At 33.8% G+C, this 27,504-nt stretch overlaps 3 protein-coding genes across 5 annotated transcripts; 2 read left to right on the forward strand and 1 right to left on the reverse strand.

The window, feature by feature from the left end:
- Positions 1 to 2,871, forward strand: LOC122299274 (protein IQ-DOMAIN 6-like). The gene is made up of 5 exons (XM_043109414.1): positions 1 to 340; positions 425 to 670; positions 1,357 to 1,584; positions 1,695 to 1,808; positions 1,888 to 2,871. Exons 1-5 carry the CDS (start codon positions 275 to 277, stop codon positions 2,569 to 2,571), a joined length of 1,338 nt encoding a protein of 445 aa, XP_042965348.1. The 5' UTR covers positions 1 to 274; the 3' UTR covers positions 2,572 to 2,871.
- Positions 2,872 to 3,082: 211 nt separating this feature from the next.
- Positions 3,083 to 6,526, reverse strand: LOC122299272 (cytochrome P450 711A1-like). Of its 3 annotated transcripts, none has more exons than XM_043109411.1 (5): positions 6,063 to 6,515; positions 5,044 to 5,196; positions 3,927 to 4,710; positions 3,627 to 3,722; positions 3,083 to 3,501 (listed from the first exon to the last, which is right to left on the reverse strand). In XM_043109411.1, the coding sequence occupies exons 1-5, from the start codon at positions 6,317 to 6,319 to the stop codon at positions 3,172 to 3,174; spliced, it is 1,620 nt and encodes a 539-aa protein (XP_042965345.1). In that variant the 5' UTR covers positions 6,320 to 6,515; the 3' UTR covers positions 3,083 to 3,171. The 3 variants fall into 3 exon arrangements, with proteins under 3 accessions (XP_042965345.1, XP_042965347.1, XP_042965346.1); XM_043109413.1 differs by having other exon boundaries at positions 5,044 to 5,201; positions 6,063 to 6,200; XM_043109412.1 differs by lacking the exon at positions 5,044 to 5,196 and having other exon boundaries at positions 6,063 to 6,526.
- A 19,978-nt stretch (positions 6,527 to 26,504) lies between these two features.
- On the forward strand, positions 26,505 to 27,441 carry LOC122299275 (glutaredoxin-C6-like). The gene has a single exon (XM_043109415.1). The coding sequence runs from the start codon at positions 26,719 to 26,721 to the stop codon at positions 27,133 to 27,135; it is 417 nt and encodes a 138-aa protein (XP_042965349.1). The 5' UTR covers positions 26,505 to 26,718; the 3' UTR covers positions 27,136 to 27,441.
- Positions 27,442 to 27,504: the final 63 nt, after the last annotated feature.

The following is a 27,504-nucleotide window of genomic DNA, read 5'->3' on the forward strand; positions in this document are numbered from 1 at the left end:
GTACCGTTTGAAATTCAAACCTCAATGCCCACAACAAAACCCACGTACATGTCCACTACTCTCTCTCTCTCTCTCTCTCTGATTTCGGCATTTTTCTCTCCAATGTAAGAAGCTTTTTTGTTCTTTGAGCTCTTTTGTTTTTTGCAGAACCCTGACCATCTCCGTCTTCTCTTTCCAAACAAGCTTTGTTCTTTTGAGCTCTTGGGAGCTCGGTTTCATTAAGGATCACACGTAGTTTTCTTGCATCTTCTGCTTCGCAAGACTTTTTAGACTAATGGGTGCTACAGGGAAATGGGTAAAGTCGCTCATAGGTCTCAGAAAGCCCGAGAAAGAAGACCATGTAAAATCTTCTTCTTGTTTATTTTTATATGCTTCTGTTTCTCTGTTATGCACAAAGGCTAAAACTCTCTCTCTATTTACTTAGGAGAGGATGGGGGCTAAGAGCAAGAAATGGAAGCTATGGAGGAGTTCTTCTGGGGACTTGGGGTCCTCGTGGAAGGGTTTCAAAGGGAACCATAGAGCAGCTTCTGAGGGGTCTGATTCTCCCCCAGTGTCTGATGCTTTTACGGCTGCAGTGGCTACAGTAGTTCGTGCTCCTCCTAAGGATTTTAGGGCCGTGAGGCAAGAATGGGCGGCTATCCGGATCCAGACTGCTTTTCGTGGCTTCTTGGTAAATGCTTAAATCTGCTTTTCGCCCCGTCCTCCTATCTTTGGTTGCTGAGAGAATGTTTGAATAGAAAGGCGAGTTAAACACTATGAGATGAGCTCTGCATTTTTTTTATAGATATTTTCATCTTATTCCGATTCTAACTTTCTCCCGATAAGGATGCAGAGTTCATTTTTTTTTTTTTTTCGAGAAAGAGATTTTTTTCGAGAAAGAGAGAGGAGAAGAGAGGGGGGGGGGGGGTGTTTGGAAATGGATCTGCACAGCTTTGATATAAAAGGGAAAAATGGGAGCTGAGCACCATTGGTCCGAAATATTTAAATAACAGCTGTTGCAAATCTAAAAGTTTATTCCTTCATGTTTTTTAAAGTTTATAATTTAGTTAGATTACTGCGAAGTAATGAGATCAAATCACAGTAGGGAAATGGACACCAAGTTTCAAGATTTAATTTAAAGATCAAAGATTACACCCCTATGTTCAGCAATACAATCGCAATCATTCAATAAGAACCCAAGCCGAAATTTAAAAGAGAATTGAGGGTTAGCATTATTTCGTAAATCTAAGCAAATGTTTGATAAGTGATTGTTTGCCTGTTTAGCTTAATGTTAATATAATTTGCTGCATGTCTTGCGTTTAAATCTTATTCTAAGAAGATGGTTTTCATTTTGTGGGCGTGGTGTAAAAATTGTAGGCAAGAAGGGCTCTGAGGGCTTTGAAAGCTGTGGTGAGGATTCAAGCTCTAGTTCGGGGTAGACAGGTGAGGAAGCAAGCCGCTGTGACACTGAGGTGCATGCAGGCTCTTGTTCGAGTTCAGGCTCGAGTTAGGGCTCATCGTGTCCGAATGTCCATAGAGGGGCAGGCTGTACAGGAGATGCTCAAGGAGCGCCGCACCAAGGCTGAACTCCTCAAACAAGCTGAGGTACCATAAACCATTATGTATCCTGGCTCATTTCCTGTTTATTTCATCTTAAATTATTTGTGCAAATTAGTCATTCTGCTAGTTCTCAATTTTGAAATCATGAATTTCAGGAAGGGTGGTGTGATAGCAAAGGAACATTGGAAGATGTTAAAGCAAAGTTACAATTGAGGCAAAAAGGTGCAATCAGAAGGGAGAGAGCACTTGCATACTCTCTTGGTCAGAAGGTATTAAGATGACCAGGTACATAAATTAGTATCTTTCTCTAACTGAGCAAGGCAATTCAAAATGTTCATTGTTTTTCAGGAATGGAGATCATTCCCCAATTCAAATTCCCGTACAAATTCTTCCTCCTGCTTTCTAAAGGATAATGAGATTGACAAGAACAGCTGGGGATGGAGTTGGTTAGAACGTTGGATGTCAGCCAAGCCATGGGAAACCAGATTGATGGAACAATCGCAAACTGACCCCTCTGTGACAACTCCACCTCCAAAGGGTTGCGTAGATTCCCTTTTGGGCACACATTCGAAATCTTCCGAACCATGTGCCGTGAAAGTCAGAAAGAATAATGTCACCACCAGGATTTCCGCAAAACCTCCTCATATTGGGCAAGTTACTCGTTCATCTTCAAGCCCGAGTTCTGAATTTCGTTACGATGAGAGCTCTGCGTCATCTTCAATCTGCACATCAACAACACCAGTTTCTGGCAACACTGGATTGGCTTCGGACAGAACTGAAGATAGTAGTTACAGTAAACCTAATTACATGACTCTGACTGAGTCAACCAAGGCAAAGAGGAAACCAAGTAGTCATATATCTGAGAGAGTTCAAAGGCAGCCCATGGATGAGTTCCAGTTTGTCAAAAAGGCAGCAGCTTTCCCTAACGTGGATTCCAAAAGCACATCTGGTTCTGATCTTTCTTCAGTCAACTTTTCCAAGCCTCTTTACCTTCCAACTCGATTGGATAAGCACTCATTGAGATTAAGGTGACATACTTACATGGATAGAGGGATTATCTCTGTTTCCTCAACAGCTTGTTGTTCCCTATCCCCTTTATTTGAGAATGTGAATTCAAGTAAGTGGTTCCTGATGTAACTGAGCCGTACTTTAACACCCCCTACGAGTCATTGAGGTTTGATTTTAAGGGTGCTGGATTTGTAAAATAGTTCTTTTATTGCTTCATTAAGACATTAGTTATTTGGACGAGATTCCTTGATCGAGGCGAAAAAGCTAGAGGGATCAATAAATTCAAAAAACCCAACACTCTTTTTGATGAGAATTGCATTTAAACACCTTGAGGTCAGTTAAAATACTAGAAGTATTAAGAGTCTAGACTTGTCCTTGAAGAATTGGCTATCGCTGTCATCAACAAGACCTCTTGAATTATATACCCTGGCTTTGAGTTTAAGAGAGAACAAGTAATAGTGGCAATTGGTTTTGTTTCTTAGAAGATCTTCTGGTAATAATTAGTTTGAACCAAAATCGTGACGATTTATCGCAATTTCTTGAAACCGAGATAATCTCAAGTGCCTTTATTGAGTGCACCGCAAGGATGACAGAGAAGTTTACCTAGCCATGTCTATACAAATTTCATTTTCGCATGATGACTCTGAGCTTTACACCATGCTTGTAGTTGAGAACGATGCCATATTCAATATCCAGGGGTTTTTCCATGTTGGGTGAATGTCGAAATACATATTTCCGGTATAAATGAATCAGCGTGAGCTTTATTTCCTGCAGGGAGAATTTCTGACCAATGCATGATCGAGGCCCAATTCCGAAGGGTATAAAAGCATAGGGATGCCTTCGTTTTTCTTCTTCACAATTTGGGTCAAACCTCTCTGGTCTAAACTTCTCTGGCTCTGGGAAGTTCTTTGGATCTTTTGCGAGAACTCCGAGTGCTAGCCAGACCCATGTCCCCTGTCATTAGAGTATGAATTTCATGATATATGGCAGATGAACAAGTTCTAGTCTACATACTAATAGTACTCAGGCATGCATAAAGGCCATGCGTTGTGTACCATTCAAGCATACAAAAATTATACCTTTGGAAGAAGATACCCTCCTATCTGTACTTCTTTTGATGTTTCTCTCGCAACTAGTGGAGAAACAATGTAATACCTCATTGCCTCTTTAATGACCTGCATTCAAAAAATCAAGAGAAAAATAAATTTCAATTGTTGCATAGGTCTCACATGGGTGATCAGATCAAACACATCGGCCTAAATGACTAATCAGGATCATTGATCAATTCTACTTCATCGCCAATGTAGCACTTTGCTTAGCATGAGCAAATTCAAGTTTGATCAAATGTCAAAAAGGAAAGTTTAATATAATATCCTTGCCTGTTCAAGGTAAGGGAATTTGTTATGAAGATCATGACTGCTTGGTATCTGATCAGGTGGACTAAATGCATCAATCTCCGCAAGCATCTTCTTCTCGACTTCTAGATGTCCAGCAACCAAATACACTACTGAAGACAGCGTGAATGATGTGGTGGCTGATCCAGCGAGCAGGTGCTCATAAGTAACGGCACTAATGTAGTCTGAGGTGAAGATATTCTTTGATGCTGTTTGTGACTCCCTTGCATTCAATATGAGTGACAAGAAGTCCTTTGAATTTCTATCCCCATCTTTCATTCTCTTTGCCACAATCTCATTCAGCCGGCCACTCAGTTTCTGATTAGTGCGCTCAACTTTCCAGTCCATTGTGCCAGGTAGTCTCTTCAAGATCTGCCTAAATGGTTCCTGGAGTATAGGAACAAGTAGACCCAATATGATTGAAAAGGAGCCTGATAAGTCCATTTTAAGTTGTGTTGTAGAGTAGATGTGTTGATTAATGAAGTCGTGAACTTCCTTATCATCAGTTTGGTTGTCCACAATTTTAACTGAATCACTGACTGACTGCGGTTTAGAGAGGCCAAAGTTAACACCAAAGGCTGCTTGTCCGATTACATCAGTGGCCAATTTGAGGGAAAGGTTTGAGAAAGTGATGTCTTCTTCTTTAAATGAGTGAAGATTTTGAGTTGCAGATTCAATAAATGCTTGCATTGTGGGTATCAGGCTGGAAAGGTGTGATGGCTGGTAGACTGATAATATTGTGTTTCGCATGGTTGACCATCTTGCATCCCTGCAAGATCAAGTTCAAGGTCCATCAGTATCATAAATGATATATTATTTCTGTAGTAAATAAATACAAGAAGATATTCTTCATTTCGCCAATTTGGCAAACTAGAGGCAGCTCAGGTTTAGATCCTCTAGAGTTCCTATACGAACTCTAAGGCCTAGAATGTGAGATACATACATGCTACAACATTTATTGAGTATTTAATTCTGCCCGAGAAATTCCCAAGTTTTACAACACCTTCTTAAGTTCCCATGTTTTGGTGCACCATGAGCAGTTCCAATGATCAAGGTACATCTACGAAGTAGGAGTATGCCATTATCATATTTCAACAAATACCTGGTGAAGAACAGTCCCTTTTGATGAAGAGGAGAGGCTGAGATAGGAGAGGGTATACTTCTGTTCGGGAAATCCTTGAATTTCTTTATCCCTACCTCTCTACAAAGTTCCGGATCTGCTACAATTATCAGTGGCTGTCTACCCATATGAAACCTGCTCTAAACATCACATTTAATTGAGGAAAAAAGAAACAAAACGTTATTGAAAAGATTGTCTTCTTCTATGAGACCATGTTTCATTTTTTTTTTTGTTTTAAAGATACTGCTATTAGGTGATAAATGTCCTATTTCTCTCTGTTTTCTTTTTGGCAACTCTCCTGTCCTTGGAACCAGGCAAAAAAATTAAGGGATTGATATCGGCTGGAGCTAACAATGGCAAGGAAAAGTGGTGAGGCAAAATTATTCGATATGCTATAAAGTCGGCCAGCCAGCACTTGAATGTGGTCATAAAGTGTATAGACTATGTGCATTCCACCAAACTGTAGCATATAGGAATGGAAGAACCTCATCCACAATAGTTTTTGGGCCCTTTATTCCCTTGAAATGACTTCCTATCTTAAAAGTTCAATCTCAAAGTATCAAGGCCCAATATTCGCAGGTCCCATTTGACCAAAGCATACAACCCTTGGTCCCATATTTTTGTTTCCACTGTTACAAAGGATATGCATCCTCTTTGAAGGTGGCTAAGATATGACTGATTTTCTTTATTTTTAGAGTTTTCAATCATAGAAGCAAGAGCGGATAACTATCATTAAGCTTAATAGCAATCCCACCTAAAGATAAACACTTCGAAAGATAACTAAATCAACTATAAAGATTGATGGCACTGCCTTTTTAAAGATATCCAAGATAATGATATTTTCAAAGATGTTCAGCCTAAAAAAGGAAGGAAGAAATTTAGGAAGTTTAAGCGGCAAAGATCACATTTTTTCTACTTTTCTACCCATGTAAGCTTTATAATAATAGCAGAACGGGACAAGGTTTGGTCTGAAACAAGAAGACTGTAAAGTCTGCACTGACCTGAAAATGGGACCATATCGTTTTGCAAGAACTGAGAGGACGTCAGGGCCATACTTAGCCAGCATGGGGAGGTGCCCTACAAATGGCATGGCCGGTGGGCCAGGTACCCTTCTCACCCCCCAGTATGGCCCATACAAGTAACCAATCGCTCCTCCTACTACGGCCAACACTGTGAAGATGGCTGATGCCAAAGGAGAACTTGTGAAGAACCATCCCAAACCCACCAATATTTGAAGGGTCTCTTCTAAAAACACCATTTTCCTCGCGCGCAGAGAGAGAGAGAGAGAGAGAGGTGCTTGTTGGTTCTTGCTGAAGGCCGTTTTGAGTTAAGCTCAGTTTTATAGGAAAGTGGGGACCGGAAAGGGTGTCAGTGTCACCCCGGACATCTCGATGAGTACAGGTCCTGTTCTGAGTATGATAGCGATGAGGATACTATTCAAATGTTAAAAGCATATTTCTTGGTGATGAGATCATTATTCGTATAATAACCTGAGGAAGATATTTTTTTGGTGAAATGAATACTCCAAATCTTCCAGTGTTTTAGACCTAATCATGCCACAGACCTCAAGAAATCAACAGCCATATTGAGTTTTTAATTTTATGACAGAAGAGTGGAAAAAATACAAGATTTAAAAATAAATTCCAAGTGATGAACGGTTGTAATTGAATTCATTTGGCCACACATGATGCCATTTTTACAACTCCAACAAAGCTTGACTTTTAGCTAACAGTATTCCAAAAAGATTCTACTTGATATATTCCACATGAAAGAAATGAAACTTGATTTGAAGACACAAAAAAATAAAAAAAATAAAAATAAAAATTCAGCTCTATCCCAGAAAAGGCCAATCAACCAACATGAATATCAAAGGGTAGCTGATTTTATGTATTATATATATATATATATACACTTTACCGATGAATTTTATAAAAATAATTTATAAATTGACATAATTTAATATATATATATATATTAAAATATAAAGTAAATTTGACGTATTTCTATAAATTTATTTTTATTTCTCAATATATATATATATATATACGTAAATTATATGACAGAGGATATAGTCATATAGATATAATTAATATATAAATGATTGGTTTTTGCTTTTAAAAATGAGCTGCTCTGCCACTAACGCGTGGCACCATTGGTGCTGGTGTCTTTGTTTCCACATAGAGAGATAAGGTTGCAATTTCTTAATTTTTTCTGTGTTTTCTGGGGAGATAAACCAGGGGGAATGGATCATGAACTCCCTCTCTTTGAAATCCTTTTCACATAGAAACATGTGCAAATTTGCACGTAACAATGAAAATGGCTCTTAGTGGATCAGGTCTACTCCCATTCAACTTCAAGAAAGCATAATCATTTTAGTAACCATTTAAGTGAAGACCAATTTAAAGTGTAATTTGATATACTAATCACTTATTATTATTTTTTTAAAAAAAATAAAGTAATATTAAATACATTTTTACTGTTAAAAATTTGATTTTTGTTTTTTCCATATGGATTTTCAATTTGTCTACTTTCTCTTAAAAGGAGTGCGTGATGGATGCATGCTCTAAAACTAAACAAATGTATCCTTTAAAAAATCTTAAAAATTTGATATATTGGGTTAAAAATAATAAAATTAAGATGTGAAAATCATTTTCCAACAATTTGTTTTTGTTGAGAAATAAATCCTATATTGTTTGTGAACAAGGTGTTGAGTTTGTTTATAAGGTTGGTGTAAATATCTCTCTTTAAATCGATTTATTGAGATAAGTTAGATCCATGAATTTCTTTATAATATCATAATTAGGTTCGGAACAAATGGGAACCCACCACTTATCCCGAGATAAGAATAAGAAAAAATATTGATCTGCACGAGAGAAAAAATATTGAAAAATAAATTTCACATTACTTATGGACAAACTCTTAGACATGTTTATAAGATTGGAATAAACTTTTCTCTTTAAATTAATTTATCGAAATGAGTTAGACTTAAAAATTTTTTCAATTTTCCAATACCTCCATCTCCAAGAAGGATTAGGTAACAAGAGTAAGCTCAATTATTATGGTCCACTCGAATCCATAACGCTAAAAATAAAAACACATGCTTTCTTTGCATTATACCTATGGACATATCTTCATATATATACACATAATGATCTTGTCAGATGATGTTCAATGGCTATGATCTGCCGATCGAAGGTTTGTTTCGATGTCTTCGTCTTGGGTAACAGGAGAATATCCTTCTTTCAAATGAAAATGGCATTGCTTTGGATTCCTCTTCATCTATTTTTGTCTCAACCTTCAAACATCTTTGTTATATGATCATCATCATCATAACGCGTGTAGAGCCCACAAGAGTAACATGTGTCTACAAAATCTTGCATCTCTCTCTTTCCTAATCGTCCCTCTCTTGCCCAATGATGGGGACACTAGCTCATGATGATTAGTCGGCACTCACTATTCTTAATAAAATTTTAAGATTTTGTAAAAAATATTTTTTATTTATAAGTAACGATGCACTTTCTTTATTTTTTATTTTTTATTTTTTATTTAAAATGATGCATTTGTCCCTCGACTAGTTGGGCTAGGGGTGCTACCCGCTCCCCAGGACAGGGCCACCCACACCCACACCCAACCCCCAACCCCCACCCATGTGTGGGGATTTTTTTGTCCCCACCTCCCGCCCAGCATGGACGGAGGCAGGGTACCCCGTCTGGTAATGGGGGTGCAGGGTTGGACCTCTCCCGTCTGCCTCCAGCTATTGTAATTGAGTTATTGGCCCACTAAGATTATTTGAGCTATTTTTTTAGGACTCAAAATGATTTAGAAACACAATTCAAGTCTCTTTTAGACTAAAAATTTAACTATAATTATATTTATATATTAAAAAAATTGAAAAAAATTAGGAATACAAATACTAATTACTAAATTCCAAATTCAAAAACTTCAACTGTCAACCTAATACTATTAGCCTATAAATTACTAAGTAATAACCATCACTAACTACTAAGTAACTAAAACATGTACTAAGCTATTACAAATTTATAATGACAGAAATTACAAAATCGTGTCAACTAATAAACAATTACAAAATTAAAAAGACATAAAAATAATAAATACTACAAATTGTACTATTAATGATTAACATTATAACTAATTATAAATTAACAAAATCATAACATTGGGAAGTTTGATCAATTTTAGGTGGCGGTGAGTTCACTTAGACGCTTCATTGTGTTAAGATATGAGAAGACAAATTCAAGATCATAAATCTTGCAATAATAATAAGTTAAAAATAAAACGAATTAGAATTATCAATATAAAGTTTTAACTTATAAATTAAGGGATTAATTGTGCAAACCATGAGCAATGGTGGGTCTAGAGTGTAATATAAAAGAAGTCATACTGCAGCGGAGATAGCTGTAGACACCGTCCCAGGTATCACTACAATAATTAAATTTGAAGTTAACACAAATTAATTTTAAATAAATAAATAAAAATAAGATAATTGAATTCAGGTGACATTACCAGATCCAGGTACATCATCACCCTCATCCTCGGCGTTGACATGATCATAATCAATAACATCCGGAACATGAATTTGACTCCTTGTGATCCAATTTGAGGTGCAAATCAAAGTCTCAATAGTGGTAGGATCTAATGAGCTTCAGAATGGATCCAATATGCATCCTCCGGTGCTAAAGGCCAACTCTAAAGCTACGATACTAATAGGGATGGCCAAAATACTGCGGACTATTTGTACAAAGACGAGATACTTGGGGGCATGTATCTTCTACCAACCTAAGATATCAAAGTCTCGTACATATGATTCAAGATCTAGACCAAAGTATCTATCTATCTCTGATTTAGCCTCTGTAGTACTCCTCATAAATGGGTTCCTTTCCATCCTATCACCCCAGTCCATTCTACATTTTTTCTCAGCCCTCGCATCTGGAACTGGTGAGGGGATAGGGGTAGGTGCTGTAATATTACCTCAGCCCTGGCATCTGGAACTGGTGGGAGGATAGGGGTAGGTGCCATAATATTACCACCCCGCAAGATGGTAAACTCATCAAATAATCTATCAATAGTTTACCTAACCCTTGATGCAATTTGCTCCACCCATACTTACCTGTAAGCAATATCCAATCCATATACCATGCCATCCATTTTAAACCGGAGGTCAATGGTAACAGTTACATATAACAACATATTAGCCCTATCGAAATCTCTCCCCAATACTTATCGTACTTCGCCCTCATCAACAATGCCATCTCCCGCAATCTAGTATGACCGCTCGCAATAATCTCATATAATTCTTCTTCTACCTTACATATTTGTTGACAAAAATGATGGGATATAGGATACAAAGAACTAGATAAAATCGTAGTAACCTCGTACAAAAGCCTTAAAAAATCTACGAAAGTAGATACAACATCCCAATCCTCAGTCAATAGCTTCCTCAATCCCACTTGATTTTCAAAATATTTTACATATTAGATGTCTTCCTCACCCAATAAGGCAAATGCCAACTTATACTCTTGGGCTGCCTCCAACATAAAAAATGTTGAGTTCTATCACGTAGTCAAATCAGTACAAAGCCCATTCTTTGATGTTATGCTCGCAGACCGCGCAACAATTTTGAATTTCTCCAATCTCGCATGAGAAGATCTCATCTATTTCACAGCAGTCCTGACCCGAGCAATAGAGTCATGAAGATTTTTCATACCGTCACTGACAATAAGATTAAGAATATGTGCCACGCACCTCATATACAAATACTCACTACCTAAGATTATTTTATTTGCCTCTCTAAGAAAGGTCTTAAGGTATCCCAATACGGTATCGTTAGACGATGCATTATCAACTGTGCATGTCACAACGTTAATCAACCCCCACTCTTTTATAGCGGCCTCCAAGACCCTCCCAATCGTCTCACCCTTGTGATCGGTAATTTGACAAAATTTGAGAATTCTCTTATGCAATGTCCAATTGTCATCAACAAAATGACAAGTCAAAGACATAATTAAAATTTTGGACCGATACCCAACAATCAGTGGTGAGGCAAACAAATTGACCCGTCAAAAAACCCCTCAACTTCTCCTTTTCAGATCGATAATGTTTTTTTACATCATTTGCCACCATGTGACGAGAAGGAAGTTGAAACCTTGGTTCCATGTAATAACAAAATGCAAACCCTTCCCCATCCACAATTTGAAAATGTAGCTCATCCATGATGACCATACAAGCTAGGTGTATCCTATACTCCTCAGGATCATATTTCGTGTATCCCTTCAAATCAATACCCCACTACTCCCATTTTCCATCTTTTTAAGTCCAATTTCTAGCCTAGATTGACTCTTCTTTTGCAAAGATTTTATAATTGGACTTTTTTTATATTGCTCTTCTAAGTGCACCTTTAATGACGAGGTGTCATGTTTCCTATAGTGGCATCTATAAATTTTACCGCAATTGCTACATTTAGCTTGAGGGTTATTAAGATCACTACCCTCTAGTTTGATGAAGTGAGACCAAACTATGGAAGTAGGTTTTTTGTTAGGCTTGGGGGCGGGGCAAGGGGTAGGGGTAGAGGTAAGGGTAACCTCAATTGGGGTAAGGGTAGAGGCAGAGGTACCCTCAATAGGGAAGCTCGCTCTAGAATCTATCGGCATTTCCATTAACTCAAGTAAACAATAAATCTGAAATTATAGCAAACATGAAAAATATTAACATCCAACCAAATAAACACGTTAGTGTAAATATTTTAAAATATAACGTGTTTATTTTATTATATATTATGCTTATATGTATAATAAGCTAATATAATAATATAATAAGCTAATATATATACATAAGCAAAATATATACATAGGGTAATTAGTAACCATTTCCATTTCAGAAAATAAAATAGAAGAATAATTCTTCAAATGTTTTACAGTTTTTGTATCGTATTATACATGAGCCATTGGGAGTGCTCTTATATTTTGGATTAAATTAATTAGCAGTGTTACTCTCTTTTTTTCCTCCAAATATTCATGAGTTTTTACTTGCTAACTTGCATGAACCTTTTTACAAGAATAATCATGTACGTAAAAAATTAGCACTCTCAACGCTAGCTAGCTAGTAGTACTACTTGAGGTATGAATTAGCTTAATTAATTCATGAACATTCTTTCTTGATATACATGGGTTAAAGGTTCTTAATTTTAATCAAAGTGTTCAACGAATCCCCATATTAGATTATAATAATTATAAGTACCATCTCATTATGTCTTTGTGATTATATCTTAGACTTAATTGCACATCAGTACCATTAATGGGACCGGATCATGACGTTAATCATGAAAATTCCACTGACATATATCATGCACAAAACCTCAGTACTAGCCCATTTAGTGTCCACTAGCATACTATCATTCATGGAAAAGTTTTTCAAGACTATATGCGATCATGGTTTTGCGCTTAACTTGTAATTAAAGTGACATTAAATACGTTTCAATAGAATTATTCATAAAATTAAGAATTATTTGTTGATTCTTAATTTTATTATTTTAAAAAACAAATCATTGATCAAATGGTCAATGGATAATGAGACATATATGATCAATATTGCATGATAAGACTTTAAAAATTTTCAAACCCCTAAAAATGCAATTAATAGGGCAAAAACAATTAGGCAACCCTCAAATAACAAAATGAACTCAATAATTAAATTAAATTAAATTTATAGTAAAATCCAACCATAAAAATCAAACTAAAAGGATTTTATAAAAACAAATTTATACAAAATCAAAACACATTCAACCGGATCCAATTCACATGCACATTCAATCATCTACAACACAATTCACAATCTCGTCCTCCACTTAATTCTATAAAAATTTAAATTTAAAAAAAAAAAGAGAGACAGACAGACAGACTTACTAGCCGGCGAGACTCGAGGAGGTAGCTGCAGACCTGCAGTGGTGACGGGGGGAACGGCAACGCGATGGCGCACTGGGTGGCCGAAGAGATTCTGTTTGATGCGGCCGGGGGGGGGTGCTTTTTGGTGGGGGGGTTCTGGATGATGGATCTGATCACGCCGGGGGGCACTAGATGATGGTTTAGTTTTAGGTCAAAACTAAACCCAAAATATTGTTGTTTTGGGTTTACTTTCTTAAATAAATAAATAAAACTCAGGTGTCAAAACAATGTCATCTTGGTCACTCAAGAGTTTTTTTTAAATATATATTATATAATTATATATATATATATATATATATATATATATATATATATATATATACGGGGCGGGGTATTTCTGGGGCAGGGGACCACCCCATACTGCCCCCACCCCCGCCATGACCCAATATACGGGCGGGGGAAACCCTACCCCTATGTGGCCGGGCGAGGTAATCTGCCCCGCCACACGAGGGCAGGGTGGAGTAGCAGTAGGGGCGGGGCCCTGCTGCCCACCCTTAAGTTGGGCTCGGCCCGATTGTCAGAGTTAAGAGCCCGGTGTTAATAGGTTCTCCATATGGCAAAGAGAAAGGTCAAGCCAACATTAGAAAAAATGAGATAGGCCCTGCGGGAGCATGTCTTAGGTCACACCTCATCGAATGATTAGATACTGCAAGATTCAAAATTGATTTGTATTTCTCAACTAAATAATTACATATATATAGATTGTCTTATATACACTGTAAGCCTAAAGTTATGGACAAATGCAATAACTATGATAAATACAGCTTGTTGCATGTAAGGCAAGTATTCTTGACCTGTAGAGAGGATCAACTTGATTGTAGGTCTTCTTTTATTTGCTTAATTTGATTGTCAACCTTGATTCGATTATTAGATTTCTCACAAATATGAACCGAGATCTCTTCTTTAGGGTGTAGCACTAAATGTGATTGGAAGTGAACCCCAAACTCAAAGGCTCGAATGGGTCAAGAGCCCACCACAGGATGTGATTAGATGCCGCATCCAGACACAAAGTCTTGACATGGGTCGAGACATCCTGACAAAGGCTACTGCATAGAGGCAACCAATCTAGGCATAAAATTAAATTAAATTTACAGTAAAATCCAACCACAAAAATCAAACCAAAAGGATTTTATAAAAATAAATTTACACAAAATCAAAACACATTCAAGCGGATCCAATTCACATGCACATTCAATCATCCATATCACATAATTCACAATCCCGTCCTCCACTTAATTCCATAAAAATTTAAATTTAAAAGAGAGAGAGAGAGAGAGAGAGAGAGAGAGAGAGAGAGAGAGAGAGAGAGAGAGAGACAGACAGACAGACAGACAGACTTACCGGCTGGCGAGACTCGAGGAGGTAGCTGCGGACCTGCAGTGGCGAAGGGGGGAACGACAACGCGATGGCGCACTGGGTGGCCGGAGAGATTTTGTTTGACGTGGCCCCCGCGGGGGGGGGGGGGGGTTACGTCGTTAGGGGGTGCTTTTTAGTGAGGGGTTCTGGATGATGGATCAGATCACAGCCGGGGGGGAGGGCACTAGATGATGGCTTAGTTTTAGGTCAAAAGTAAACCAAAACGGTGGGGGGAGGGGGGGGCACTAGATGATGGATTAGTTTTAGGTCAAAAGTAAACCCAAAACGGTGCTATTTTGGGTTTACTTTCTTAAATAAATAAATAAAACTCAGGTGTCAAAACGACGCCATTTTGGTCACCTGAGCATTTTTTTTAAATATATATTATATAATTATATATATATACAGGGCGAGGCGGGGGACCACCCCATACCGCCCCCGCCATGACCCAATATACAAGCGGGGGAAACCCTATCCCCGTGTGGCCGGGCAAGATAATCTGGCCCGCCACACAGGGACAGGGTGGGGTAGCAGCAGGGGTGAGGCCCCGCTGCCCACCCCTAAGTTGGGCTAGGCCCGATTGTCAGAGTTAAGAGCCCAGTGTTAATAGGTTCTCCATATGGCAAAAAGAAAGGTCAAGCCAACATCAGAAAAGATGAGATAGGCCCTACGGCATGTCTTGGGTCACACCTCATCGAATGATTAGATACTGCAAGATTCAAAATTGATTTGTATTTCTCAACTAAATAATTACATATATATGGATTGTCTTATATACACTGTAAGCCTAAAGTTATGGACAAATGCAATAACTATGATAAATACAGCTTGTTGCATGTAAGGCAAGTATTCTTGACTTGTAGAGAGGATCAGCTTGATCGTAGGTCTTCTTTTATTTGCATAATTTGATTGTCAAACTTGATTCGATTATTAGATTTCTCACTAATATGAATCAAGATCTCTTCTTTAGGGTGCAACACTAAATGTGATTGGATGTGAACCCCAAACTCAAAGGCTCGAATGGGTCGAGAGCCCACCACAGGATGTGATGAGATGCCGCACCCAGACACAAAGTCTTGGCATGGGTCGAGACATCCTGACAGAGGCTACCGCATTAAATGTGATATCACATTGTCTAGCATAGAGGCAACCAATCTAGGCATAAGGAGAACATAGCTCCATCGAACAAATGGAGTATAAAAGCCTCAGTATAAGTACAATTCGAAAGATTCATTTTCTCCAACTTTATATCTCTCTCAGGGATGTTTAGGGAATAAGATGAGATGAAATGAGAATTTTGTGAATAGTAGTAAGATAGTTTGTGAATAGTAGTGAGATGGTTTGAGCTGAGTATTTATTAAATTTTAGGAAATGAGAGAAATAAATTTGAATAAAAAAATTATAAAGTTAAAATATTGTTAGAATATTATTTTTTAATATTATTTTTATTTTAGAATTTGAAAAAATTGTGTGTGTTTTTTTTTAATATTTTGTTTGAAAGTTTGGAAAAACTGTAATTATTAGTTTAAAAGTGTTTGCATATGAATGATATTTGGGAATGAAATGAGATGATATGAGTTGAAATGAGACAAAAATTATTTTCAAACAACCCTTCAAGCATATACTAACTTAGGAATAGGATGTTTTTCCTAGCACTCTAGGTCTCTCAAGTTTTCTTGCCTTAGTGACCGGCAGAGCAAGGTGGGATGCGAAACATGTCCTTAACAATCATCGTCATAACGCGTGTAGAATCCACACAAGTAACACGTGTCCTATAGAGTCTTGCATCTCTCTCTTTCCTAATCGTCTCTCTATTACCCAATGATGGGACCCTAGTTCGTTAACACTCACTATTCGTATTAAATTTTTGATTTTATGAAAGATATTTTTGTTTTGTAAGTCGGTACTTATGATGAGCGCGTGCGCACACTCTCTCTCTCTCCTTTTGTAAGCAAGCTTGACTTCATTACGTTAAAAAGATAATACATGAAAAGGGAGTAAAATTTCCCGATAAACGCACCAAATCACCCTCTCTATTGTTGATATATTATATTTCAATTTAATTTTTTATAAATTGAATTGTCATATCAATGGTGTAGAAAGGGTATACCTTCCTTAAGGAATTATATATCTTTCGTTTTGTTTTTTTAGCTATGTATGTTTGGAGGGTAAGATGAGAAATTATGATTTTCAAAATGCAAATTAACAGCTGAGAATTCCAACAAGTTAAGTCGAGACAATCGTGACTAATTTTGAAGGTGTATAAGCTCTCGATGTGATATTCCCAACTCCCACGTACAGATACATAGAAATCGAGGCGTCGGGATGATGATAACACGGTCACGCATCCCATCGCCAAGTATTAAGTGTGTGTACATGCAACACGTGTACATAAAAATAACGTAACGGTAATAAAAAGTCTTACAACTAAGTACCAGAATTTTATTCAAATACAAGCTCGTTTAAAAACAAGCGTACTAATAATATTACAAATGACCAGCAAAAATATAATACCAATCAAAGATAGGAAATTAAACCACAAGCCACGAGTGATCCTCAATCACTCCTCTGGTGAAGCCGCCTCCTCGGACTCAGCCTCTTTGTCCTCTGCATCCAAACTCTACAATACCAGAGACGGTATTGCAAGTAAATAATAATCTAAACACCACAAGATAAAAATATATTACATTTAATAATATGTATGAAGAAATGCCAAATGCACATGTCTCAAAAATCTACATTTTTTCACGCACGTCAAAATTTAATTTTGGTCCAAAACATATCATTTAAAACAAGTTATTGCCATTATCCCAGATAATGGCTCAAACCAAGAAAACCACCATTTTTCCAGAAAATGGATCACAATATCCTCATACAAAATCTCATCATTTTTCTAGAAAATGACCTATATCAGTATTCAATACCAGTTCCAATTTAATACATACACCATGATCTTCCCTAGGGATCATCCGCACACTCTGGCTCCTATGCCACACCGCAGGTAATGACTATGCATGTGACATCTAAACGAGAAATACTCAGTCCCGCATCCAGCGCGTACCTGGATCAAGCCATCCTCTAGTCCCCGCCAACCAAGGGACCACGGAATCGACACGACAACATTACTGTATTGTACGATCCGGTCGTTGTCCAGCGACAACCCAGGGGATGTCACTTAGTATTATCCACTCCCGAATGCCCAGAGGAGCTCCACTGAGATAATACTCCATCCCGGCTTGGGGTCCTGATACACACGCATCCGAAAATCTATTTGCATAGATAAAACTAGTTTTTCTCAATTTAACACATGCACATGTATGTACCATGTAATGTACACTTCAAGACACAATTTATCTAACAAAACTCAACATCAACAATAACCAAACAATTCCGTCCTCAAATCCATCCGACCCTCGACTCCTCGAACTTAGTCCGGAATAACCAACCAGTTACAATTTATTGTAAAAGTAATAATATATTTAAATTTAAAATGAAGTTTAGAAAATAATTACAGCGCTTTATAACAATTTTCGAAGGATCAACAAGCTGAAAAGGGCGAAGAAAAAACAACATAACAGTGTAAAAACACTGTGGTCGTGGGTTGTAAAATACCCACTTTTGAATGGGGACGAACCAAGGCTTAAGATTGATAAGGAATGGCTTAGAGGTATTTACGAAGCTAGTGAAAGTAAGGGTTGGCCGTGGGTGGCGGCGAAAACGGCGGTGGAAGGCCAAAAATTTCAAAATGGAAAGTGAGGTCGTGGGGGCTACTCCGGCGATGGATCGGAGCCGGAAATGAGTAGTTTAGGTCGGTAAGAGGTTAGTGATAAAGTGGTGAAGAGGTGGTGGCCGGAAGTGGAATGACGGCGGCGTTGGAGCTCTTGAACGTCGCGGCTTGGAGGGGCGCGTGAGGCTTAACGGTAGCGCTGAAGGGGCTGGAAATTGGAGGGTAGGTGCGCCAACCGGTGGGAAGTCAGGTGGGAGGGGCAGTGCAAGCCACGGCAGCACGGAGGCGGTGCAGTGGCCGAACGGAAAAGAAAAAAAAAATGTGAGGGAAGAGAGAGAAGGTCACGCGGGAGAAAGGAGACCGGGGGAAAAAATGGAGAAAAAAGAAATGAAGGAGAAAAAAAAAAGAGAAAAAGAAAAGATGGAAAAAAGAAATGAGATTCAGTCCTCATCTCTAGAGTCTAAAAACTGATCTAACAAAAACAACTTTAAAAGCTATATATCGAATAAATAATTTAAACATAACATCTAGCTAAAATATAATAAACAACTAGTACAAACTAACAACTAAATTTTAAATCTAAAAATAAACTAAAATAAATTAAACAACAATTTAAACACAAAACAATAACTAATATTAAGAAAGAACTTCAAACTAAATTTCATAACTAAATAAATTCAATTAAAATTCGATAATCTAAAATAAAAGAACTAATATTTTAATTAAATTAAAACACTCTTTCAATAAAAACACACGTAAAAACGGGATGTCACACTCGATAAAAATACATCTCGAATGATTAAGATCAAACTTTTAGGTCTCGTTTAGTTACACAGTTTAGATAAGATAAGATAAGTTATTCTGTTAAAAGTTAAATAAAATATTGTTATAATATAATTTTTTAATATTAGTTTTATTTTAAAATTTAAAAAAATTAAATTATTTATTATATTTTATATAAAAATTTATAAAATTAAATTATTTATTATATTTTATGTAAAAATTTATAATAATTATATAAGATAAAATGAGGCGAGAGAATTTAAATTTAAATATACAAAGCAGCCCCCAAAATTTCATACAATTTTCCCTCATTTTCTTGGTAGAAGATATCACTGAAAAACTGTTTTTTGTTTTATTTCTTTATTTATTTATTTTTTGGTTCCCCCCACAGAAGTTGTCTATTTCGAATCTCGATACAGCTTGGATATGAAGTTACTGGCTAAGCCCACTTGGGTAAATTTCATAGACTAATAACTGATAACTAGACCAACATTTCTGCATCCATTTATACATTATCCAAAACAAATTGGACCAAAATTATCTCATTTACATAAATAAATAATTTTATCTCATTTTATCTTATTATTATAATTTTATCAAATTTATACAAAAAATATAATAAATAATTCAATTTTTTTAAATTTTAAAATAATAATAATATTAAAAAAATATTATTTTAATATTATTTTATTTAAATTTCAACTTTTATATAAAATTATCTTATTTCATCTCACTATCCAAACTATACTTAAGAATGGGTCATCTAAATGGTTCTCAACTTCGTCATCTATCAAAACTTTTATAGATATTTTGTAAATAGTTGTAAAAAAATAAAGATAAAACAATAATAAAACATTAAATAGTAATAATCAGTAAAAAAATAGATAAAAAATAATAATAAAATAACTAATAATAATAGAATATTATCAGAATACCTCACTATCCAAACGGAGCCAGACCCAACATTTACATCAATTTTCTAGAAAACTAGTGGGCTGCAAAGCCTGCAATTTGGATAAAAGTTCTATTGGTTTTTAAAATAATAAACGTATTTAAGAAAAATTTATAAAAATAATAATTAATTTGCCATGTATCATTTATTGAAAATCATTTAAAAAGATATTAATAAAATAAGTATTGTAAGTAAAATATAAGTAAAAATATAAATATACATAATACTACTATATTTTTAGAAATCTTTAATATTTAGTAGAGGAATTCAAAGGCTTGCAACAAGAATGACATTGACTGATTGAGTATGAATTTGATTAATTATTTGATGTAACATTGTCTATAAATTATTTGATTATTTTCTCTTGGTGTCACATCATTATAGCGGAATGATACTATAATATAGAGCATTTTCAATGAAAATTTGTGGAAATTTCAAATAGTTCGTCACATTACATTTGACATAAAATTATCATACATATAATTTATAAATTTATATAAATTGATGTGATGTATTAATTTTAAAATTAATTTTACTATAAAATAAATTTTATAAAATTATATTAATTTATAATTTATAAATTTATTTTAATATAAAATTTTTTATAGTTGTAATATTCTCTTTCGCAATTATCATTCCACCATTCTCCATTTGATTTTATCCTTTTGATCGTTGGGATTGATGTGATTGATTTTTAAATAGCGGCTAAATGATAAACATGGTAACCATCAATTGGGACTATCAATTTTAATGAATGAAATATATACTTATAAGTATAATTATATATTAATCTATGTATTAATTTGATGTGATTGGTTAAAAAGTAGATTTAATTAAAAATAGTGTTAATTTAAATTTTAAGTATAAATAAATTAGTATTGGTACGTAAATTAGTATACGACTTTCCTTATATGTAACAAAACTCATGAATGAATGGATCGTCTGAGTGGTTCTTAACTATCTTGTCAGTTAAAACTTTTGCACAGTTATTTTTGTTTATATTTTTATGTATTTCAATAATGTGATTAATTAAAATAATTATTTTATATTAAAACAAGTGACGTAGTAAATCACATTAATGGAACACGTAAAAAATACGTAAAAGTAACTGTATATAAAATTTTTAAAATTTATAATAAAAAATTATATTTTCACTTGTCAGTTATTGATATGTTGAAAATCATTAAATCAAAATTAAAAAAAAAAAACTAATAAAATGAATCTTGTGAGTAAAAATATAAATATTTATAATACTACTCATTTCTTTTTGTAATCTTTAATATGTAGTGGAAGAATTCAAAAGCGTGCAACAAGAATGAGATTGAGTTTGAACGTGAATAACTTATCTTATATACTATACACATTATTCCAATTTCAGCCCATGAATTGATGCAACATTGTCCATAGAATATTTCACTATTTTCTATTAGTGTCACGTCAGTATAGAGCATTTTCTATGGAAAATTGTGGAATATTTCATATAGTTGAAGATATGTCATTGCGTCACATTATATTTGACATGAAATTATTAAATATGTAATTTATAAATTGTTGTAACTTGATATGATATATTAATTTTTAAAAATAATTTTATTATAAAATATATCTAATATATTATATAAAATCATATTAATTTATAATTTTATTTTTATAAAATCTATTTATGATTAGAGCATTCACTTCTTTTTATATTATTCTATGGAAAAATATAGTTGCAAGCACAATTGTGCACTAATCTGTGCACCAATGTGATGTGATTGGTCAAAAAATAGATTTTATTGAAAACAGTGTTAATTTAAATTTTAAGTATGAATAAATCAGTATTGACACATAGATTAGTGTGCAACTGTGCTTGTATGTAATAAAATTCTTATTCTATTTCAGAATTATCATTCACCATTCTCTATTAGATTTTATCTTTTCGATCATTTCGATTGATGTGATTGACTTTTAAATAGCGGCATGGCTTGTATTATGCCATTTTCTTCTTGATAAAATGCAATCAATTCAACAATAATAATTTGAATTTCAACTGAAAACGTGACAAAGATGTTAATCATCAATTGAGACTGTCAATTATGAATCATTATATGGTTGTTATTATATCATTTTGCAATGTTGATGTAAAATCATCACTTATTTCAAATATTTAAATTTAAATTGATGAGAAGATGTAGATTTTATTATTTATTTTATATCTTAATAGTCTTCCTCACATGTGGGTTAAACTCCCCCTTAATAGGTGACCCAACATATAAAATATTTAATTAAATATGGTAAAATGTAGAGTCAATATTCGAACTTATAACCACTACTATAATATTATGTGAAATTACTATTTATCCTAAAAATTCAAATAGAAATTGATGGGAAGATGTATATTGTATTATTGATTTTATGAGAAATGATAGATACACAACATATTTCACAACAAGTTACACAACACATGTTATAAAATAAGGGTATTTTTGTAAAGTGATGTTAATTTTATAAGACATTTTAAAAAAATACCCCTCCTTTTAAATATTGTTGTGTAAAATGTTGTAAAATGTAATGTGTGGTTATCATTTTCTTTATTTTATATATTAATAATTTAGAGTTTTGTTAGATACAATCACTTTTATATATTTTTTGTACACTCTACTGATGTGATTGGTCAAAAAAATTATTTTAAATTAAAAAAAAATGATGCAGTCAATTACATTAATAAAATATGTAAAGAATACATAAAAATGATAAGATCTATTCATCCGACGCATTTAAAATTATAGTCTATTTAAATGATATATATATATATATATATATAAGAAAATATATCATATGAACATATATTATTGATAAAGACGAATCGACGATGATAAAATATAAAATAAAGAATAACGTTACACATGAGTCGTGACAAAGACACTGTGAATGGTGACCAAAAAATCCCAAACGCTTAAGAGAGGTATGTATAAATGGTTCACGCTTCCAAAACAAACATCATCGTAAACGTCACAGCTCATCGTGCAAATCCAATAAAATGCAGGCAGCAAGCAAGCATGGGGCTTACAAACTTTAAAATGTCTTTGACTATGTGTTTGTATGTGTATACACATCACACTTCATCAGCACCGAAAGCGTACGGGAAAAGCTATTTCAGTATCGATCTTTTGCCTCGTGGGTTCCTACTTTCTTGATTGATAAATGTTAATACCGTTTTAGAATATATCCGAATAAGTCTCTTGTATATTTTAAAAAAAAAAAAATTATATATAATTATTTTTAAGTAATTTTTATATATTTTATTAATATAATTAATTATATTTTTTAATATAAAATAATTATTTTGATCAATCATATCAATAAAATATATAAAAAATATAAAAAATAATTGTATAATTAAATTCTTACTATTAATATAATTAAATTCTATCATTAGACATTGAAAATCTTTATCTAAAAATTGTCAAAGTAAAATGCGGGGACGTATCTTCTTTCTTAATATCACATGATTTGGTTTGTAAAATAAATTTAAAAATATAAATCTTATCTCATAAATGATATGAATTGTGTATTATTCATACTAGCTTGCAAATAAAAGGTTCAAATAATATTCTTATTATTTTGAAGAATTATGCTATTTATCAGTATATTTTGATATCAATTATGTGTTAGCTATGTCAATTAACAAATTTTTTATATGTAATTATTTTTATATACTTTTTTATATATTTTATTGATACGATTAAGTATATATTAAAAAAATTAATATAATTAATGATATTTATAAAATATATAAAAAATATGTAAAAATAATTTGTATAATATTATTAATAAAATAATAGGCTTATTATATTTATATAAATTTTATATTTATTTATTTATTTTAAAATTTCTTGTAAATATATTTATAGTTAAGAATAGAAGATAAATTTTGAGGCTCTCTAGAGAGTTGGTGCCGACGTAGCGAATAAGGGTTGGGCGTTAGTGGGTCCCAACCAGTGGGTGGTGCACCATCAATTGTGCAACTTCGAGGACTCCCCCAAAGGGTTCAATGATGCTCGGTAGGGTCCACACCCCCACACGTCACAGCTCAGTTGCATAATAGCCCCACGTGGATGTCTCTCATAGGTCTCTTCACACTATCTCTTCCCCCGTACCGAAGGTAAAGTTGGAAAAAAAAGCCCTCGCCACGTGTCTGCAGAGAAACGTCACAATCACTGTGTAAGCTTTTTATCTTCGATTTTGGGAAGTAGGACCCATTAACCAGTAGTTTGTCCACGTCAGCCCTCTCTCTTGCTTTGTTCACGACACTGACACTAGATCCTTTTGCTTTTTAGTGACGTCAAGGGTTATATTTAGGTACGGCTAAGATAATAAGGGAAAATGTTAAAATTTTAAATGAAATTTAAAAATAAAATAAAATATTATTTTTTTAATAATATTATTATTTTAAAATTTAAAAAATTTAAATTATTTATTATATTTTGTAAAAATTTATTATAATTATAATGATAAGATTAAAGAGCAATATTACATATAGTTCTTATTTAAGGATTATAATATAGGTCTAGATAATTTTATTTTTAAACCCGTTTAGTTAATAGAAATCAAAACTCTCGTCTCATCATTATAATTTTTTAAAATTTTTATATAAAATATAATAAATAATTTAATTTTTTTCAAATCTCAATACAAAATTAATATTAAAAAATTATATTATAATAATATTTTAGTAATTACTATTCAAAATATCTCATCTCATCCGTATAACCAAACAGGACTTTAATTTTTTAAAATGATAAAAAAGTTCCTCTTAAAATGATCTTTTGTCTTATTTAATAAAAGGTCTATATATGCAGTCTTTACATAAGAACTGCAAATAGAATTTTTCAATATAAAATAAAATAAAATATTTTTACTATCTAAATAAAGCCGACTTGTTAGTTTTACAAATGAGATGAGATAAAATAAGATAAGATCAAAATTAAAAGTTAAATAAAATATTGTTAGAATATAATTTTGTAAGATTATTCTTATTTTAAGATTTGAAAAAATTAAATTATTTATTATATTTTGTGTGAAAGTTTAAAAAAATTATAATGATTTAATAAAATAAGATTAGATGAATTAAAATGATTTGCATAACCAAATGATACTTATAATCGATAAAGTGTAAGGATCACTTCATTATATATATAAATTTTATTTCTATATTTTTTTAATATTTTATACATATTAAAAATATATATGTATATGAATAAAAATAAAATAAAATAATCATAGATCAAATGCGTCAGTTCAAAAAGCATGATCCATATATTTAACATTAGATGTCGGATTAATATATCTAAATTCAGTCATTCTATTTAGGGACATTATTGATGTGAGATGTAAATTAAATCAAACCACATCGCAAATATATAATTTTTCATCCAAGTTATTTAGATTGTTTGCTTGAATTTTATGACTTAAATAAAATATTATTAGAATATTATTTTTTAATATTATTATTATTTTATGATTTGAAAAGTTGAATTATTTATTATATTTTATGTGAAAATTTAAGAAAAATGTAATGATGAGATGAGATGAAATGATTTTCAAATCCAAATGAGACGGAGTGGTTTAAATTATGAAATGAAATAATTTTAAATAAAAGATAAAAATTAAATAAAATATTATTTTTAATATTACTATTTTGCCAACATTAGTACATTTTTCGTTTCTTTCATTACTGTTGATGATCGAACTTTTCCGACTCTGGCTAGCCGACTATATTCCTGTTTTCCCCGAAGGTGAATATGAAGGTTGTCGAAGTGATATTTTCCTTGTGAAATGTACCCAAACAAAAGACTGTTGTGCCTTTCTTTTAGGTATGGTTTCAGTTGTTATAACCAATTGTTTAACTTATTAGATTAAAGTAAACCCTTTTTGTTGGTCCCCTTCTTAAATCAACCAAGAAATATAAGCTCAAAATTATGAGTTTTTTGTCATTTTCTTTTTATTTTATCCCCTTCTAATTATAAAAATACGAGTAATGCTGAATATAGTTGTGAATTGTATAAATTTCGCATATAGACTTTTAAAAAAATAAAATAGTAAGATTTTTCATGCGTACACTCTTCAAAAAAAGTGCACGATATTTACAAATTCTAATATTAAAAAAATTAATTCTCTATAATATACTTTATTTTATGTGTAGTTTAAACAATAAATTAAAATAAAATGAGTTATAATAATTTGATTTATGAGAGTATTCGTCTGAATTCTAAGAACGAAAATATGTATTCTTGTTTATTTTTTAAAAATTTTTTATCTTATTTCTTTTATTTAATTATTATAATTTTTTTAATTTTCATAAAAAATAAAATAAATAATTTAATTTTTAAATTTTAATATAAAATAATATTTTAATAATATATTATTTAATTTTTAACTTTAATTATAACTTATTTTTTCTAATCTCTTAAAATAAAAAGAATGTCTACAAATCAAATCAATTTAGATAAATATATAGCCGCAATAAGTGAAAATACGTCAGCCTTTTCGATTTTATGTATAAAAAAATAAAATCGGAACAAAAATTAAGGAAAAAAAGTACATACGTGTCAAACCATCAAATTCCTTAGATTCAGAACTGCTGACGCATGAAACATGTTGCGTGGGGTTGGGATTCTCTCTCCAAAACATTTTTTTATTTATTTGCCTACAGAGAAACCTGAGTTGAAGAAAACAGTACACAGTATTGTGACGTAAGCAATAAGCGACCGCTCCCCATCCTCTAATTTATTAAACTCCCCGAAATCCCACCCTCCCTCCCTCGCTCCTCATACACGCACTCTCACACCCCCACTTCCCTCTGTTGACCTCTGCACTGTCTCTATCGCTCTCCGGCGATGCAAGACCTACGACGTTGCTCAGACGATGTCTTCCGCCTCGACCTGACCTCTCCGGCCACCGCATCCTCCTCAACCTTATCCCTCGACATGGCCGAGTCCGCTGAGGCCCGAATCCGGCGCCTCATATCCGAGCACCCGGTGATTATCTTCAGCCGATCCTCCTGCTGCATGTGCCACGTCATGAAGAAGCTGCTCTCCACCATCGGCGTCCACCCCACCGTCATCGAATTGGACGAGCTCGAGATCTCCGCCCTCCCGTCCTCTTCAGATACCGACACCGACTCCCCCCGCACACCCGCCCCCGCCGTATTCATTGGCGGTACCTCCGTCGGAGGCTTGGAGTCTCTCGTTGCCCTCCACCTCAGTGGCCACCTAGTTCCCAAGCTCGTAGAAGTCGGTGCTCTCTGGGTATGACATCTTTATTCTCTTCGTTAGCTTAATTTCCGTTCGATGACTCTGTTAATAGTCGTAGAACAAGAAGAAGAAGATGTGCGAGTTCGTGTATGACGTATTATTTGCGTGAGGCGTACTCGCTCTTGTAGATGCAACACGTGTACTAAAACTCCAAATACGTCGACGTTTCGTTTAGTTGGTTTTGTTTCGTCATAACAACTTTTCTGCGTCTGGATCTAGTTCAGAAATTAAAGTCTGTAGATTATAGGGTCCCACCATGTGGGGCCACTTGTCATTCATAAGCATCAGGGCTGTCCCTCTTAAATAGTAGTCTAGTGTTTATTAATCTTAATTGACTGTTATTTTAATTATTATTACTCTAGTCTGTGA

The sequence above is a fragment of the Carya illinoinensis genome, chromosome 16 (genome assembly GCF_018687715.1).
Source record: "Carya illinoinensis cultivar Pawnee chromosome 16, C.illinoinensisPawnee_v1, whole genome shotgun sequence".
In the NCBI taxonomy this organism is placed as follows: domain Eukaryota; kingdom Viridiplantae; phylum Streptophyta; class Magnoliopsida; order Fagales; family Juglandaceae; genus Carya; species Carya illinoinensis.

Excerpts from the sequence above, each read along its gene's own strand:
- LOC122299274 (XM_043109414.1), top strand. The coding sequence starts at position 275 with ATGGGTGCTACAGGGAAATGGGTAAAGTCGCTCATAGGTCTCAGAAAG. Across the intron at positions 341-424 it reads AGCCCGAGAAAGAAGACCAT|GAGAGGATGGGGGCTAAGAG; the intron begins GTAAAATCTTCT and ends CTATTTACTTAG. Across the intron at positions 1,585-1,694 it reads AACTCCTCAAACAAGCTGAG|GAAGGGTGGTGTGATAGCAA; the intron begins GTACCATAAACC and ends CATGAATTTCAG.
- LOC122299275 (XM_043109415.1), top strand. The coding sequence starts at position 26,719 with ATGCAAGACCTACGACGTTGCTCAGACGATGTCTTCCGCCTCGACCTG.
- LOC122299272 (XM_043109411.1), bottom strand. The coding sequence starts at position 6,319 with ATGGTGTTTTTAGAAGAGACCCTTCAAATATTGGTGGGTTTGGGATGG. Across the intron at positions 3,723-3,926 it reads AATTCCCTTACCTTGAACAG|GTCATTAAAGAGGCAATGAG; the intron begins GCAAGGATATTA and ends TTTTGAATGCAG. Across the intron at positions 3,502-3,626 it reads GAGGGTATCTTCTTCCAAAG|GGGACATGGGTCTGGCTAGC; the intron begins GTATAATTTTTG and ends CTCTAATGACAG.